The sequence below is a fragment of the Onychomys torridus genome, chromosome 20, assembly GCF_903995425.1.
Source record: "Onychomys torridus chromosome 20, mOncTor1.1, whole genome shotgun sequence".
NCBI lineage: Eukaryota > Metazoa > Chordata > Mammalia > Rodentia > Cricetidae > Onychomys > Onychomys torridus.
The window spans coordinates 36,718,622-36,736,505 of record NC_050462.1 but is presented as its reverse complement, the minus strand read 5'-3'; the positions used below and the strand labels follow the sequence as shown (position 1 = coordinate 36,736,505).

The 17,884-nt window shown below is 46.3% G+C and overlaps 1 protein-coding gene and 1 long non-coding RNA gene across 4 annotated transcripts in view; one reads left to right on the top strand and one right to left on the bottom strand.

Moving 5' to 3' along the window:
- Cpm (carboxypeptidase M) overlaps positions 1 to 17,884 on the bottom strand; it is a 62,080-nt gene that overhangs the window by 10,234 nt on the left and 33,962 nt on the right. For all 3 annotated transcript variants that reach the window (XM_036170088.1, XM_036170087.1, XM_036170089.1), the window contains exons 3-6: positions 16,145 to 16,242; positions 6,349 to 6,521; positions 4,287 to 4,471; positions 2,296 to 2,466 (exon numbers count right to left, since the gene is read on the bottom strand). In XM_036170088.1, coding sequence (XP_036025981.1) covers positions 2,296 to 2,466; positions 4,287 to 4,471; positions 6,349 to 6,521; positions 16,145 to 16,242 — 627 coding nt within the window. The remainder of the gene's footprint in view (positions 1 to 2,295; positions 2,467 to 4,286; positions 4,472 to 6,348; positions 6,522 to 16,144; positions 16,243 to 17,884) is intronic.
- LOC118571165 overlaps positions 1 to 17,884 on the top strand; it is a 32,747-nt gene that overhangs the window by 2,788 nt on the left and 12,075 nt on the right. The gene's annotated exons all lie outside the window — the stretch shown is intronic.

Below are 17,884 nucleotides of genomic sequence, written 5' to 3'. Positions count from 1 at the left end.
CTCATGGTTGGTCCTGGCAGAGGCAGGGTGACATCTGTCCTGGGTCTGGCTAGTGGCCTCTGCTTCTTGATCTGCCAATGGCCCCACCCCCGCCCCAACCCATCATGCCAGCCTGAGCTGAAGGAACGCCTCCTTCCTCCAAGATGCATCTGTCATTCTCAGTGACTATAAAAGCAATTGCTGGGTTGGGGATTTAGCTCAGTGGTAGAGCGCTTGCTTAGCAAGTGCAAGGCCCTGGGTTCGATCCTCAGCTCAAAAAAAAAAAAGCAATTGCTACAGTATCTGCCTGAGAAAAATGCAAAAAAGTTCCGCCAGGTATTGGAGAAGTTCAGTTTCAACAAAATGGTCAAGGGATGGAGAGATGGCTGTGGTGTGTGTGTGTGGGGGGGCATGGTAAGAGTACTGTCTGCAATGACAGAGGACCCAGGTTTGGGTCCCAGCACCCACACGGCAGTTCACAACACTCTGTAACTCCAGCTCCTGGGGAGCTGATGCCCTCTTCTGGCCTCTGTGGCACAGCACACAGGTGGTTCCCAGACATGTATGCAGGGAAAAGACTCACATACACAAAATGAACACATAAATAAGTCTTTTTTAAAAACTGAAAAGACAATGTCAAAATGTTAAGTAATCTATATAGACCCAGATTCTACTGACAAAGAATTCCTTTGTACTTTCAATTTTCCTTTTTATAACCTTATGGATTCTTTATCCTTCTCTGAATCCATTTTCACACACACACACACACACACACACACACACACACACACACACACTCGCAAATAACTCACAACCACTTTGGGAATTTCCACACATCTGGATTTTTGTCTTGGCAGTCACAGTGGCCATGAAGGACAGTTGTGCCACAGAACAGAAGGTCCTTTGTAGAGACGAAGAGGGAGGTCCAGGACTCTGCTGGTGACCTGAGGTGGGTGGGAGCAGATCTCCGGCAGCGGGATGAATTTTAGGGTGCCTCCGTGTCTAGCTGAGCCCACTGCCTGAACACCATCAATTCTGGTCTATGCTTATTTACTTCGTCTGGAAAATTGGCAGTGGGCCACCCAGACACAAAAGTACCAGTTTGTGCTAGATTACTAGACAGCCCATGCACCCCAAGTGACAGCTGGGGAAGGCGCCTGTGGAAATGGCCTGTGCGCAGAAATGCAGGCTGCAGCTTGCTGTCGGCGGACCAGGCTGGCTAGTCTGGGAGGAAGGGCTGCTCCTCTCTAGAATGAGGAAGCTCTCTCCCTGCATCCTTCCTGGTGTTTTTCAGTATCTAGACTGGGACCAGTTCCTATACACCCCTGGACTTCTGTTGACGTCACTCTTTCTGCTAAGTGTGAGCTAAGCCTTAGTTAGGGTGCAGGCCTGTAAATTCCAGCTGCTTGGGAGGCCTAGGCAGGGGATTTGAAAGTTCAAAGCCAGCCTGGGCAATGTAGTATAGAAGCCCCTGTCTCCAAATAGAAGTAAAACGCGGGGCTGGGGGTAGTTCAGCGACAGAGCACTTCAGATTTGCATTTGCACATGCAAATCCCTGGCTTCACTCCCCAATACTGCCAAGAAGACAAAACAGGACGAACCAGAGAAATAGCCTCCCTTCCTCCTCCATCATCACCCCTCCTTTGTCTGGCCATCTTATTCAAGGGTGGGAAAACAGAACCCCACTCCTTGGTCCTGCCTGAAGAGCATTTCTTCACGATATCCAACTTCATTTATTAAAGTTGGAAAGAGACTAGCTAGCCCACATGGGCTCCACTGCTGCATGGTCATAATCAGTGGCAGCCTGGCAGCAGCTGTCCTTATAAGACCTTATAAGAGGGACCTAAGTACCACTTTCCTCCAAGATCTGCACAGCCCCCTGCTGGTGTCAGCTATGGCTGTAGACCCCTTCCCAACACATGTACCTTTTTTTTTTTTTTTAAATTTACTTATTATGTATACAGTGTTCTGCCTGCACATATGCCTGCAGGCCAGAAGAGGGCGCCAGATCTCATTACAGATGGTTGTGAGCCACCCTGTGGCTGCTGGGAATTGAACTCTGGACTCTGGAAGAACGGCCAGTACCTGCTGAGCCACAGAGTCAACAAACAAACATCTGAGTGAGTGAAGGAGGCCGTAGGCAGTGAGGCCTGTGTCTGCACAACCTCCAGAACTGCTGGTCATCTCCACTGCGCTTTTGAAATTATGGGATGGAGACCGACTGAGGGACTGCCTTGTGCCTTAAAGATCTTTTGACACTAGCTGGTACTTGCAGCCAAAGGCAACATGCTGGTATAGGGAAGAGGAGGAGCTCACCTTGCAGGGGATACCAGGAGTACCCATTCGTGATTCCATTGGGGAAGTTCCTTTTGTTTTTACACTGATCCCCCTTCGTCATATTGGGGTTCCGGGAAGCATAGGTATAGGCGAGGTGTTGAAAGACATCGTCATCTGGAGTTAGGCTTCGGGACAGCAGCGTCCCCGTAGCTGCGTTAGAAAGATAAAGGGGCATGCACAGCACACATCAGTCAACACAGTCACAGACACCATCACAGCACCCCAGACAGCCTCCTTCCCCTCTTCTGAACACCTTCAGGATGTCATGGGCCTGCATAAGCCCAGAGGGAGCGGCACTACTAGGAGGCGTGGCCTTGTTGGAGGAAGTGTGTCACTGCGGGGGCGGGCTTTGAGGTTTCTTTTGCTCAAGCTATATGCTTAGTGTGACACTCAGTTCACTTCCTGTGGGTCAAGATGTCGGACTCTCAGCTCTTTCTCCAGCACCGTGTCGGCCTGCTTGCAGCCATGCTTCCCGCCATGATGATAATGGACTGAACCTCTGAACTGAAAGCCAGCCACAATGAAATGTTTTCCTTTCTAAGAGTTGCTGTGGTCATGGTGTCTCTTCACAGCAATAGGAACCCTAACTAAGATATGCCACCCCCCATCTTCTTTCTACTTTTGAAACAACAAGGGTGTCATCTCACAAAATAGTCTAAAAATGAAGTCACTTCTTCATCATACTCGTCACTTTCTGGAGTTCAGCAACTCTCCTTAGGTGCATCTAGGGGGTAATGGGTGCTGCTGTCACACTTTCAATTCTTTTTAGTTGTTTGTTTTTTGAAACAGGTCTTTATGTAATTCTGGCTGTCCTAGATCTCGCTCTGTAGACCAGGCTGGCCTTGAACTCACAGAGATCTGCCTGTCTCTTCCTCTCGAGTGCTGGGATTAAAGGTGTGCGCCACCATGCCTGGCCCTTACACTTAAAACACATCTCATTCAACAGACTCTAAGGCAGGGTTCTCAACCTCCCTAATGCTGTGACCCATTATTTTTTTATTTTTAAAGATTTATTTATTTATTATGTATATAGCATGTATGACTGCAGGCCAGAAGAGGGCACCAGATCTCATTACAGATGGTTGGGAGCCACCATATAGTTGCTGGGAATTGAACTCAGGACCTCTGGAAGAGCAGTCAGTGCTCTTAACCTCTGAGCCATCTCTCCAGCCCTGCTGTGACCCTTTAATATAGTTCGTCATGCTGTGATGACCCCCCAACCATAAAATTATATCTGTTGCTACTTCATAACTGTAATTTTGCTACTATTATGCATCATAATGTGAATATTTGATATGCAGGGTATCTGATATGCATCCCCGTGAAAAGGTCGTTGGACCTACGAAGGGGTCGCCACCCACAGATTGAGAACCACTAGAGTCAACACTGTTCATGAGATTAAAAAAAAAAAAAAAAAAAAGGCAAACCATTCTGCATTTATTTTCTTTTAGCCACTTGACCTACGTCTGTGAAGCAACCTACCTCTGGCTGTAGAATTTTTACCCACGGATATCTTGTTACTGGCTGTCATTTCAAGCCACACTGCCCATCCACTGTTTAAGAATTATAGGACGAGCTGGCCATGTCATTCAGGCTGCACAGTGCTTGCCTAGCATGCATGAAGCCCTGGGTTTGAGCCCCGGTATTTCATAAATCAGGCCTGGTGGTGCATGCCTGTGAGGGTCAGAAGTTCAAGGCCACTCTCAGCTACATAGTCTGTTTCAGGCGCCCTGGTACACATGAGATTCATTCTTACTCCTTTTCTTCCACAAACAAACAAACAAACAAAACAAACAAACAACAAAAACCCAATGACAGGAAGGATTGCTCAGGGTTGGGGACAGCAAGGCTCTTTTTCTGGCCAGCCAGAGGTTTGCAGGGTTCATTCTGCTCCAGGGGGGTGGGTGGAGTGCTTGCAGCTCAGGTCTGCCAGAGCAGGGTTGCAGGGGGGGAGGGGGCACATCACCCACCTTGCACGCCATTATCGAAGGGGTAGCTGGCCACCAGGGCACCCCCATGGAGATTCGCAGAGAGGACAAAAGTCTCGGTTTTCAGCCACTTCATGACTGCCAGAGTCTCAGGCTGCTTCGACACGTTATTGTTTTCAAAGGCATCGGGGAAGTTTCTGTTCAGGTCATAATTGTTGTAATTTTCCCTTTAAAAGAAAGGATTTTGTTTATTGGGGGGTGTGGGTGTGGGGGAGTGGGTCTTGCTGTGCGCAGACCTGAGACTTAGGTTCCAGGTGTTTCCCAGATGTGCATGCAAGCGCAGCGGATGATTGATGTGGGGACCTAGAGTTCCCATCCCCTACTGTGTGATTTGCTTTCCCGATGGGACATGAGCTACTGTGACACCAGCAGAAGGTAGGACAATTGTCTGCACTCTGGGACTTTTTGTTCTTGGAACACTGCCTTTTAGACACTGAGGCACCACTGGTAGCCACACGTGGGCTGTGCAGAACAATGAGGAACACAGGTGACAGCCAGAATTCAATGCTAGACACACGGCCCCAGGCTAGCTGTCTCAGTTGGACCTGAGCTGAGGCCCCAGATGAAGCAGGGACTGACATCCAGCCTGCTTTGCCCCTCTTAAATTCGGGACTTCTAGAACCAACAGTCAATAAAACGGCTCTGGTCACCACGCTTGGCAGTGGTTCCTTACCCTGCACCCGAGGGCAGAAACTGGTCACTTTATATGAACATGGCTCAGAACGTTGGTGTGACCATGATTAGCTCTGCTAAAAAGCTAAAGATGAAGGGGCTCCAGTAATGAGAGTTTACTTATTTATATTTGGCAAACTCAACAAATTCATAAACTGTGCAAATGCATGTTGTCTATTAAGCACAGAGAAACTCTAAAACTCCCCGAGGCACTTTGAAACAAAATACGCTATTAGACCGTGCCATAACACCCACGCTTCTTAGGGGATTAGATTAATAAACCAATGGGTAATTTTGGAGGGTCTGTGTATGATGCTTAGGCATTGGATCTGAACCTGTGGGTGGCGACACACTTGGGGAGATCAAACAGTCTTTTCCCAGGGGTAGCATATCAGATATCCTGAATAGCAGATATGTCCATTATGATTCATAACAGTAGCAAAATTACAGTGATGACGTAGCAACTAGATAATTTTATGGTTGGGGGTCAGCACAACACGAGGAGCTGGATTAAGGGGCATTTGGAAGTTTGAGAACCATTATGCTAGGCCAATGCCGAGCTAACGACGAGAAACACAATGATAAACTGCCCTTCGTAGCTTGCAGCTTAGGGGAGAGAAAGATATCTAAGAAGAAATTAGACTTTAGGGGCCCATGAGATGGGCTAACAGGGCAAGTGCCTGATGCCAAGCCCAGTGACCTGAATTTGCTCCCCAGGACCCACCCACATAGTGAAAGGAAGAACCACCTCCCATACGTTATTCTCTGATCTCTCCATGCCCACCATGGCAGATCCTAGATCACGCCCCACAAATAAATAAATAAACATAATATATTAAAAATTGGGCCGGGCGGTGGTGGCACATGCCTGTAATCCCAGCCCTGGGGAGGCAGAGGCAGGTGGATCTCTGTGAGTTTGAGGCCAGCCTGGTCTACAGAGCTAGTCCAGGACAGGCTCCGAAGGTACAGAGAAACCCTGTCTCGAAAAAACAACAACAACAAAAAAAACCCATTGTACCACGAAGGTGTAGTGTCAAGGTCAGAAAGCACACAGGAGACTGCTGAATACATGCTACATGTTTGGGGAAGCGTCTTTATAGGAATGCTGTCTGGGCAGTTGATGGGGGTGAAGAGTGGAAAGCACCCGAAAGTTCCAGGAGAAAGATCAGAGAGGCTGAACGAAGCAGGGAGGGCGAGGAGAGGTCAGTAGAGGCTGAGGGACTAGGGAGGCACCATGTACTGTCCTGCATGATGGAGGCCTGAAGAGCCTCAGGGCACCTGTGACAAACACTGGCTCTGGGGTGCTTTACTGGGTGGGGGTGACTCCACCAGGGCCGGTGGGATGCCTGATGGGAGAGCAAGCCCTCATTACCTTCCGTTACTATAGTAACAGTCGGGCTTCTTGACGGCTTCAAATCCATCTGGGTTCATGGAAGGCATGATGTGGATCCGGGTGCTGTTGATGAGGTGTGTGATTTCGGCATCTTTCCCGTGACTGGTCACCAGATAGTCGATCAGGTGGAGCAGCAACTCTCGCCCCACGGTCTGTGTGCAAAAGTCAGAAATAATAAGGAAAGAGTTCCCCAAAGCACAGCTCCTCCTGTAGGGGTCTCCACATTTGCTATCTTAGATCAAAATCTATTTGTGGCGCACGCCTTTAATCCCAGCACTCGGAGGCAGAGGCAGGTGGATCTCTGTGAGTTCGAGGCCAGCCTGGGCTACAGAGCGAGATCCAGGAAAAGGCACAAAGCTACACAGAGAAACCCTGTCTTGAAAAACAAACAAAACAAAACAAAACAAAAAATCATTTGTGAGATCATTGGTTCTCTTTTTCCTTTTCTTTAATTTTTCCTTTTCTTTCTCTTCCTTCCTTCCTTCCTTCCTTCCTTCCTTCCTTCCTTCCTTCCTTCCTTCCTTCCTTCCTTCCTTCCTTCCTTCCTTCCTTCTGAGACAAGGTTTCTTTGTGTAACAGCCTTGGCTGTCCTGAGCTCACTCTATAGCCTCGAACTTACAGAGATCCGTCTGCCTCTGCCACTCGAGAGCTGGGATTAAAGACACGTGCTACCACCAGGTGAAACCATTGAATTTCAAACCTTCGGGCAGTGACAAGTGCCAGCTTCCAGCAGAAGGCTGAAAAGGATTCCTCTGTGACAGCCCAGGGCCCTGTGTGTAAATTATCTGCTCTTTGTATGTGTGTGACTGAGTGAACCCAGAACGATTTAGACTTCAAGAAGAATTAGAGTGACAGTTCTTGTCACGGTGGTCATTCCTCTGCCCTCCAAGAGACAAGAACGTTGGCACACATGAAACCTGGCGCCGTGTTAGACACTGGGTTTTAATGCGGTTAATTTCATTAATTGATCGCAGGGTTGAAGGGGCTTTCAGAGTTCTGCAGTCTCCTTTGGTGGCCTCTGCCTTTGTCCATCTGTGCTTTTTTTCTGTATATTTCTGATTTTTGCATTCTCATGGCCATGGCAAATAATATCTTTATTATTTGTGTATCATCCACATACCATTCAGTTTTTGCCGTTCTGAATGTGTTATATGCTGTTATTTCCATTTTCTTCAAATACGCTCACTTTCTCATTTACATGGAAAGTAAAACTTCTGGCTGGAGAGAGGGATCAATAAAGAGCCCTGGGCTGCTCTTCCAGAGGACCCGGGTTCGAATCCTACATGGCAGCTCATAATCATCTGTAACTCCATTGCCAGGGTCCAGTGCCCTCTTTGGGCTTCTGTTGGCACCAAGCACTAATGTGGCACACAAACATGCAGGCAAAAGACCCAGATACAAAATAAAACTAATAATTAACAATTAAAAATTAGCCGGGTGGTGGTGGTGGCAGCAGTGGCGGTGCACGCCTTTAATCCCAGCACTGGGGAGGCAGAGGCAGGTGGATCTCTGTGAGTTCAAGGCCAGCCTGGGCTACAGAGTGAGTTCCAGGACAGGCTCCAAAGCTACACAGAGAAACCCTGTCTTGAAACCCTCCCTCCTCCCCCCCCCCAAAAAAAAACAGAAAAAAATTAAAGTAAAACCAATTGATTCCAGCAGGTTGTCCTCTGACCTCCACATGTAAGCCTGTGACATGTATATGCCCAAACACACACACACACACACACACACACACACACACACACACACACACACCCCGGTATCTCAAGTACACACAATAAATAACATATAATAAAGAAACTTTAAAAAAAGAAAAAAAAAGTCCAGAATATCAACCTCCCTATCTAGTTTTACTTCAGTTTTATTCTCTGGTTAATACATCAGATTTGACTAAATTTCATGCACTTTACATACCGAACATGCCACACATTTTATTCTAGATTTCTAAACTTTTTGTTTAATTTTAAAATTTTGTTCTCTGTGTATGGCTGTTTTCTTGCATGCATATCTGTGCACATGTACATGGCAGGTGGGGCCAGAGAAGGCCATCAGGTCCCCTGGAACTGGACTTGCAGACAATTGTGAGTTGCCATTAGGTGCTGGGAACTGAACCCAGGTCCTCTTGAAGAGCAGCCAGTGCTCTTAACTGCTGAGCCATCTCTCCAGCTTCCTCCCACCTCCCCTGCCAGATTATTTTAATTTCTCCTATTCTTTTTTTTTAATTTAAGATTTATTTATTTATTATGTATATAGCATGTATGCCTGCAGGCCAGAAGAGGGCGCCAGATCTCATTACAGATGGTTGTGAGCCACCATGTGGGTGCTGGGAATTGAACTCAGGACCTCTGGAAGAGCAGTCGGTGCTCTTAACCTCTGAGCCATCTCTCCAGTCCACTTTCTCCTATTATTTTACCGCAGAAAGATATGAATTTCTAGAAAGATTCTGGAAATATTAATAACAGCCATTCTGGGTGATAGTTCCTGGATTGCTTCTCAATGCTTATTTTTCTAGTATCACGTTTGAAACTGGAGAAAACCCACATTGTCTTCATAAAATAATAAAATAACGTTTCTTTCAGAGGAAATCCGTCTGTAACCAGAGAAGTATCTGTCTTAATATTCCAAAATAAATTCCTAATGCTTAACTACAGAAGGTTAAAAAAAAAAGTCTCATGAATACAAAGAAACAACCATGCACCAGTTAGTTTAAAAGGCAAACACACACGATGTCTCAGAGGGAGTTAAACAAATTCCTCTGGTTATTTTCTTTATTGGGCCATATTTGCTGCCTGTGATTTATGACAAATATTATTCAAATGTATTCTTCCCAGCCTGAATATAAATGCCTCAAATACTCATTCATGTTTTATGTATAAACTTCCTTTTCTTCTTTAAGTTTAAGGCTTGGAGTATGAAACCTCGGGTGCGCCCCTCAGCTTAACCAGCTTTTCTCCACACTAACTTGCTAGAGACTGCAGACGGCTCACTAGGGTCCCCAAGAATGATGGCAAGCCTGAGACACACAGGGACTCAGGGACAATGCCCCCCTCCCAAGCCCCACTGCCATGCTGGCCCTGATTCAACTCAGAAAGCAGAAAACAAATTCCTGATCAGTTTAGTTCAACTCAGCCCAGTGGGAGCTGGTCAGACAGGTAAAACTGAGTCTGAGTCTCATTCTACAAAGAATGCTTAGAAGCAGTGGAAAATTTTGAAAGAATCTCCATGACAGGTACCAGTGAGAGAGCAAGTGGGAAGGAGGAGGGAGAGAGAGCAGAAAAGGGAGAGGAGAGGAGAGAGAGAATGAGAGAGAATGTGTGTGTGAGAGAGAATGAGAGAGAGAGAGAGAGAGAGAGAGAGAGAGAGAGAGAGAGAGAGAGAGAGAGAGAGAATGAGAGAATATGAATGAATGAAAGGGAGGAGAAAACTTGAACCAGGCAGAGTTGTTTTTAAACTGCACCCTGGGTGTGGTAGCACATATCTTTAATCCCAATACTCCGAGGCAGAGGCGGGCAGGTCTCTGTGAGTCCAAGGCCAACCTGGTCTACAGAGCGAGTTCTAGACCAGACAGGACAGCATAGCGAGACTGTATCTCAACAAACAAATGAACAAAACAAACCAAACAAAAACTATGCCGTAAGGCAGCTGAGGGTGGCGGCAGCCATAAGTCTGCCCATTTAGGTTGATGCAGGGTTAATCCATTTGTCTGATTGCGTAGTCCTTCTTGTTCAAATGTTGGCCTAAATATTACGCTATCTACCATGCTTTCTCTGGCCTCCAGGTCTGGGCTGCGGCCCCATTACATTGGACTTCTCTGTTACTAAAACAGGCTACAGTCTCTGAATTAACCACCCCTGCCCATTCGGCTGAAGCCTTCCGAGTAGGGATCCTAACTGTTTTCTTCTTGACCCCTGAGTCCTCTGGACTGTCTTACCTAGCTTCTGGCATAGCAGGATTCCAATAAACCACTGCTAATAAATTACCATTGCCAAGCACATTACAAGATCAGGACCATTCTAAGGAAGAAGCAAGAGGGCCTAAGGCACAGGGGAGAGACGTACACGCGGTAAATTTAGTCAGAAGACTTTCAGCGTTGAGCAGGTTTTGCAGAGTGAGAACCATGACAAGAACGCAGGGTATCTGGTCCCATTAGGCCAAAGGGAGACAGAGAACAGGCTGATCATATGAGCAGTCTAACACACACTTCAAATCAGTTAGATACTTCACCTGGAATAAGCATTAGTTCTGCCTAAATCCCCAAAGAGCTGAATTATCCGACGCCACACTGCCTACATGAGAATGCAGAACAGTAAATAGGAAGAAAAAAAAAATCTGGGAAGTGACATTTGGAAAGGCAAATTTTACTGTTGGGTTTTGTTTTTATAAATATGGAACCCTGCCGGGCGGTGGTGACCCACACCTTTAATCCCAGCACTCGGGAGGTGGATCTCTGTGAGTTCGAGGCCAGCCTGGTCTACAGAGTGAGATCCAGGAGAGGCACCAAAACTACACAGAGAAACCCTGCCTCAAAAAACAAACAAGCAAACAAACAAACAAACAAACAAACAAAAAATATATATATAACCCTCACCATTGAACTACACATCTTCCAGGCTGTCTCAGTTTATTTTCTATTGTTGTGATAGACTCTATGACCAGAAGCAACTTGGGGAAGAAGAAAGGTTTGAACTCATCTTACAGCTTGTAGTTCACTAGGAAGGAAGCCAGGGCAGGAGCCTGGAGGTAAGAACCAAAGGAATGCTGCTTACTGGCCTGCTTATACAACCCAGGTCCACCTGACATCGTCCCAGTGGGCTGGACCCTCCCAAAGTGATCGTTGATAACATCCATAATGCTACTACTTGTGATGGAGTTTTCAAAGTCTATAGTAAATAAACAACCAGAGGGGGGAAAAATCATTGCTATAAATTATGGGAAGGTATGATACAAACCTTTAGAAAATAAACAAACAAACAAAAAACTCTAGCGCCCCACCACTATAAAACAAACAAACAAACAAACAAACAAACCAGAATTGCAATTCAGTTAAACTTAACAACTATTCACTGAGTATTTATTTCTACGGTAATCAGGACTGGGCACTGAGGTCAAGGGAACCTGAGCTAGCGCCCGGCTCTGACCCCTTCTTTGTTGCTGGGTTAGCTGAAGGCTTGGCCCTGGCTTCCTCAGCACACTTGTGACCTGCCTAAGTACTTCCTCCTAAGAACAGGTAGAGATGGGTTATGAAACTAGAGACTGCGTGTGTCAATTTTTTTTTCTACAAAACTTTAAAAAGCACGGGCTAGAAAATAGGTCCAAAATAGTGGGAAGAGCTTACGGAAGAACAGGGGTCCCTTCCCATGCTTCTCTCTGGCTTCATCCCACTGAGGCTGAGGATGTTAAACATCCCAGTGCCAGGGTGTGGCTGTGGCTTTCAGTCAAGCTTGATTTTAATTATTTATATTTGTCGCCAAAGAAAGCCAGAAGCAGAAGGAAGTGCATGCATGCGTATGTGCGCATGTGTGCGTCTGTGCGTGGTAATGGCAGTAAAAGTCCCATCCCAGACATGCCATGCATGCACCTCATGCCATGTACGTGTATGCATGCGTGCATGCATGCATGCGTGGTATCGGTGGCAAAAGTAGTCCACCTCTGACAGTCTCAAGGTGCTAGCTAGGAGAGTCGACGCTGGAGAAAGCTACCTCGAAATTAATATCTGGAAGAAGCCAGTTGGCAGGAAAAAAAAACCAGGAAGTCCTTCCCCATCTGGGCTTATAAAAGAAACGGAAGGACTCAGAGGCTTCCAGTCTGAGGAAACAGGATCAGCTGAGGAATTGGCAAGGTGAGGTGGCTGTAGCTTGTTCTGCATTCAATGCCTGGCTCCAGGTTTGTTTTTATTAATAAGACTTGTTAAGATTCCTGCTGCACTAAATGTTGCAAAGGATGAAAGAGTGTGGTAAAAGCACACTCCACACATCTATCTGGAAGGATAAAATGACAAGGAATTAAAGTTCTTGTTTTTGGAATGTCAATATACAATGTGTCGTCCCCCCTCCCCCCCCCTTTTTTTTTCGAGACAGGGTTTCTCTGTGTAGTTTTGGTGCCTGTCCTGGATCTCACGCTATAGATCAGGCTGGCTTCGAACTCGCAGAGATCTGTCTGGCTCTGCCTCCCAAGTGCTGGGATTAAAGACGTGCGCTACCACCACCCGGCTCAATGTTTCCTTTTGTAGTTTAAAAGGCACATGTATGTTGAATTTGTAATAATGGATTTTTTTTTTTAAAGGAGCCACTGGCTTTCTCTTAGTTTTTTAAAAATAGGTTGTATTTTTTTTTTTTTTTGGTTTTTCGAGACAGGGTTTCTCTGTCTAGCTTTTCACCTTTCCTGGAACTCTCTTTGGAGACCAAGCTGGCCTCGAACTCACAGAGATCTGCCTGCCTCTGCCTCCCAAGTGAGGTTCCAAGTTTTGTCTTTAATATTTTAAAGTTTTTCAAGGAATAATAATAAGCTAGAAGGCAGTATTTTTCCAATACCTTTTAAAGACATGTATCATAGGCTGGCTTTGAACTTGCTATGTAGCTTAGGATAATCTCAAGATTCTGATCCTCCTGCCTTCTCCACTCCAGTACTGGGATTATGGGCTTGGGCCACAGTGTCTAATTTAATGTGTGTGGGTGCTGGAGATTGAACCTTAGGGCTTCAGGAATGATAAGTAAATATTCTACCAACTGAGCTACACCCCAGCCAGGCAGTACTTGCATCTATTGAAGAGAAGCTAACATTATTATTATTACTTATTTAATTTGTGTGTGTGTGTGTGTGTGTGTGTGTGTGTGTGTGTGTGTGTGTGTCTGTCTGTCTGTCTGTCTGTTTGTGTAGGTAAACAAACATGTCCCAGCGTGTGTGGAGGTCGGAGGACGTCTTTTGGAAGTCGGATCTCTCCTTCCACCACTTGGGTCCTAGGGATCAAGCTCAGATCATCAGTCTTGGCAGCAGGTGCCTTTACCTCCATGAGCCATCTCACTGGTCTGTAACATTATTATTGTAATGTAAAGATACATGGTTTTCAAAGAAGGCACTAAAGAGACAAAGTGGGAATTCACAAGGGGACAGAAATGAGCCCTGATGCTGCAACTAATGTCATCAAGCAAATAGAAGCAATTATGGACCACCACCCCATGTGGTGTCTAGGGGAGAGAGGAAATGTCCTCAAAAAAAAAAAATCGTGTAGTGCATTTGGTCGGCCATGCCACTTAGTTCGTATGCGTCCTACAGGAATTCACCATGATGTCCTAAACTTCTGGAAGCGCTAAAGATCCTGGGGTCAGAAGTTCAACTTTATATCAGGAAAGCAAGAAATACCTCTAAAGAAGGGATAGAGCCCAAGACATTAGCTACATTGCTTTTTTTTTTTTTTTTTTTTTTTTTTTTTTTTGGTTTTTCGAGACAGGGTTTCTCTGTAGCTTTGGAGCCTATCCTGGACTAGTTCTGTAGACCAGGCTGGCTGGCCTCGAACTACATTGCTTTTTAGGAGGACTGAAATAACCAAGAATTGAAGATACTTTCAGTTCCAAAAGATCTAAGAGGAACATGGTGGGGCTCAGATTTTATGCCTGGAGTAATTTCTCTGCTTCCAGGTAGGTCGTCCCTGTCTCCCGCTCTTGGAGGCACCAGTAGCGGGAGGGGGGGCAGAATAACACATTTAATAGGCCCCTGGACCCCACAGCCACAGCCATGCGCTGGGACATCGGAGGCGTTCACAATCCTTCAGATCCCCACTCAGAGCACACAAAGACTTTCTCCGCCATCCCTCCACCCCAAATCCGTTCTCAGCATTCCTTAAAGACTCGGGGTGAAGTGCAGAGCCTGCGTTTGATGGGACACAGTGACGCCCCGGAGAGAGGGGACCAAGAGTTTGTGAAAGAAGACAGAAAGGACAAGCAATCATAGCTAGGCCGGGAAAGCAGAGCCCACGCTCCTCTCTGGAAGTTTCAGTTCTGAGGATTAATTTCTGAGCAGCAGCCTGTGACCTCTGAATCCCCGGGAAGTCAATAAATAACTTCCTGAAGACAATGGGTGCCACCTGTCTCAGATTAAAAATGGATTCCAGGGACCCTTGATCAATGGACTAGATAGGAAAAGGAAGTCTGGGCTGCTGTGTGGAACAGACAACCGTTCATTAAAAGCAATTCGGGGCAACATAAAATCTTTTAAAGAAACAGTCCATTAGGGTTAAAAGCAAACAGACAAATAAACAAAAAAATAGTTGCATTGTTCTTTACCCACCCCAAATCAGGTTCCTTTCTTGCAAGCATGTATTTGCATTTTAACTCCTGGCTGCAAGAAACATCCTCTCAGCAGGACGGGTTGGGTAACATGCTTGGCAAGGGCTGGCCGTGTGTGTCATAAAGGGTGGAGCCCAGGTCCTACGGAACCAGAGCTTGAGGAGGTTAAATCGGGCCACAAAGTTCAGCACTGATGAGAGCATCCCACTCCAGCTATTGCAAATGGAGAATGATTTGCTAACCAGCAGGCTGTGGTTCCTGCCATATGCACTGACCCTGAAATTCCTAAAGGCTAAATATGCACTTTATATGGGGTACCTCATACATCCCCATCAATTTCCCTTACTGTGGTAACTGAGTGTTACCATTCCTTCCTCAGTTGTGTGGAGTCTGGTATACAGAAAACATTGAAAGTATTCAGAGGCAAGGCGGGGAAAAAACAAACTCCTGATTGGTTTTTTGTCAACTTGATACAAGCTAGGGTCACGTGGGAAGAAGGAACCGGAGTTGAGCAAATACCTCCATTAGATTCGCCCGCAGGCAAGTCTGCGGCGTTTTCTTGAGTAATGATTGATGTGGGAGGGCCCAGCCCACTGTGGGCGGTGCTAATTCCTAGGCAGGTGGTCTTGGGACCTATGACGGTGAGCTAGAGAAAGGCTGTAAGCAGCTTTTCCGTCAGGATCTCTGCTTCAGTTCCCATCCTGAGCTCCTGCCCTGACTTCCCTCAACGTCCTGGAATACCCCCCCTCCCCTCTAGCACTGAAAAAGAGAGCAAACGGGGGCGCCAGCCATTGTTGCAAGAGTGGTAAAAAGGTATTTTGTGGAACAAAATAAAAACAGTGTTCACCTCCTCTACTTTGGAAAAAAAAAACGGTACTAAAGAGTCTAAGTGTGGTGATGGGATGGTGGCTGGAAGGACACCGTGTGCATCTAAGGTTGCACCCGGAAGGCACCGGAGCTGTGACAGACAGCTCTGAACAACACATTTGTGGGCTGGAGGAACAGCTCGGCGATGAAGTACTTGCCTAGAAAGCATGAGACCTGGTTTCAATCCCCAGCACCATAAATGAATACATAAAGACTAAAATGAAAAATTAAAAACTAAAAATGCCAGATGCTGGGAGTCCGGATGGATGTTTGGGATCTCCTCATTGCTTTGAGTTAAAGTACAACAAAACTCCTGTGCTGAGTTCCCGAAACATCAACAGGAGATAGGAAACCAAGCCAGAAAGGAGCCACTGGACAAGGCTGGCGGCAGCTCAGAGAGCCAACGCAAAAGCAGCTCTGGTTACTCTCTCAAGGGACCAAACATACAGCCACATTGTCTGATGTTGCTTGGGCTGGCCCCTTCAATTTCCTCCCAGGCCTCCCGGGGAAGACCTCTGGGGCCCTGGCTGCTTGACTACGATGTGTGATACTCATCCAGGCTTTCTCGTCCAGGGTTGACACAAGAGCACGAGAAACCTGAGGGAAATTTCACCCAGGGCACATACCTCATCCCCGTGCATATTAGCCACGTATTTGAATTCTGGAATTCCAACTCTGTGTTCCTTTGGAGACTGTCCCACGACAAGAACCCACAGGTTTCTACCTTCACAGGGAAGAAGGAGAGAAAAAGAAGAGAAAAATAAGTTATCTCATACGATGACAACTGAATTCTGAGAGAATGGGAAGGGAGGCACACTTCTCCCTCCTGGAGACTTTACAATGTCATGGTGACTTATGTTCATGGGAGGAACGTTTCCATGCTTCAAATGCTCATTATTTACCGTCGACTTCATAAGAACCTTTATTATTCTAGAATGCCATTTAAAAGAGCAGTATATTAGGTTACATCGATCTTATTTTTCCAAATGTTTACATACTGTGTTCTGGGATCCCGGAGCCTTGTAGCAACAATCTTGCTAAAACACACAATTATACAGTGAAATCACAGTTGATGGTTGACTGGAAGAGTGCCATAGCTTATAAGCAAGAAAGTAAAACTTATAATTCAGGAGGGATTTGTTTTTTAAGTAAGAAAGGTCTTGTATTTGAGTGCTGATGTGGCCTTGGCTGTACCTTTGTACCTACTGTGTTGTGTTTTGTTTTTTCCAATGGTGGGGAATTCAATCCAAGGCTCAGCACACCAGCAAGGCATGTGCTTTGCCCACTGATGAACATCCCTTCTCACCCTCCTTTTTTTTTTTTAAAGCTTTATTTATTTTTATTTTATGTCTATGAGTGTGTCCTTGTATGCTTGTAAGTATACACACTGCAGGTATGTATGCATACCTCTTGCATGTATACACATTGCATGCATGTATGTATACCTCTTGTATGTATACACATATATGTATGTGTGGATACCTCTTGCATGTATACACATTGCATGCATGCATGTATACCTCTTGTATGTATGCCGCTGTGTGCCTGGTGCCTAGGAAGTCAGAGGAGGGTGTTGGCTCTCCAGGAACTGGAGTTATAGATGGCTGTGAGCTGCCGTGTGGGTGATCTTGGTCTTCTGGAAGAGCAACCAGTGTTCTTAACTGCTGCGGATCTCTCCAGCCCCTCTCTTTGGTGTTTTTGAGACCAGTAATAAGTCTTCTGCGTAGGTCTCCCAAGTGCCAGGGTGACAGGCATGAGTTGCCATGCCTGGCTTTGGCTGTGCCTTTGAGTCTATTGGGTTCTGTCAAGTAAGCCAGAAACCACAGCCCGAGCTAACAGTGCCAAGGAAAAGCTTGCAAGTCCCCTCTCGGCCACAGACTGCAATACAGGCAAGCAAGGGTAGAAACAGGATCACCGAGGCTGTGCGTGTGGCAGGCCTTACAGCTGGCGCTCTGCCTCAAGTAATCTTAAATGCTTTCTTGTCATGAACCACTGAGCCAGACTGCCAGTCAGACTTCACACCTAGGAAGCTATTATGCAAGCTGCTATGATCGCACAGTAAGAGATTATGACTTGATCCCCAGAGTGAAGAACTGAATCCTTGACTTCAATTCTAATACTCCTCCTACCAACCGACAAGACTCGCCTTCAAGAGGCTTAGTTTCCAAGCTGGTAACACGATTAAGAAGTCAAGCCAGGCATGGTGGTGCATGCCTGCAATCCCAGCACCCAGGAGGCTGAGGTAGGAGGGTTGCCATGAGTTCAAGGCCAGCCTGGGCTACGTAAACAAGTACCAGGCAAGCCACGGCCATATAGCAAAACACTGCCTTAACCCCCTCTCCTACCAATAAGCCTAGATTAAGAAG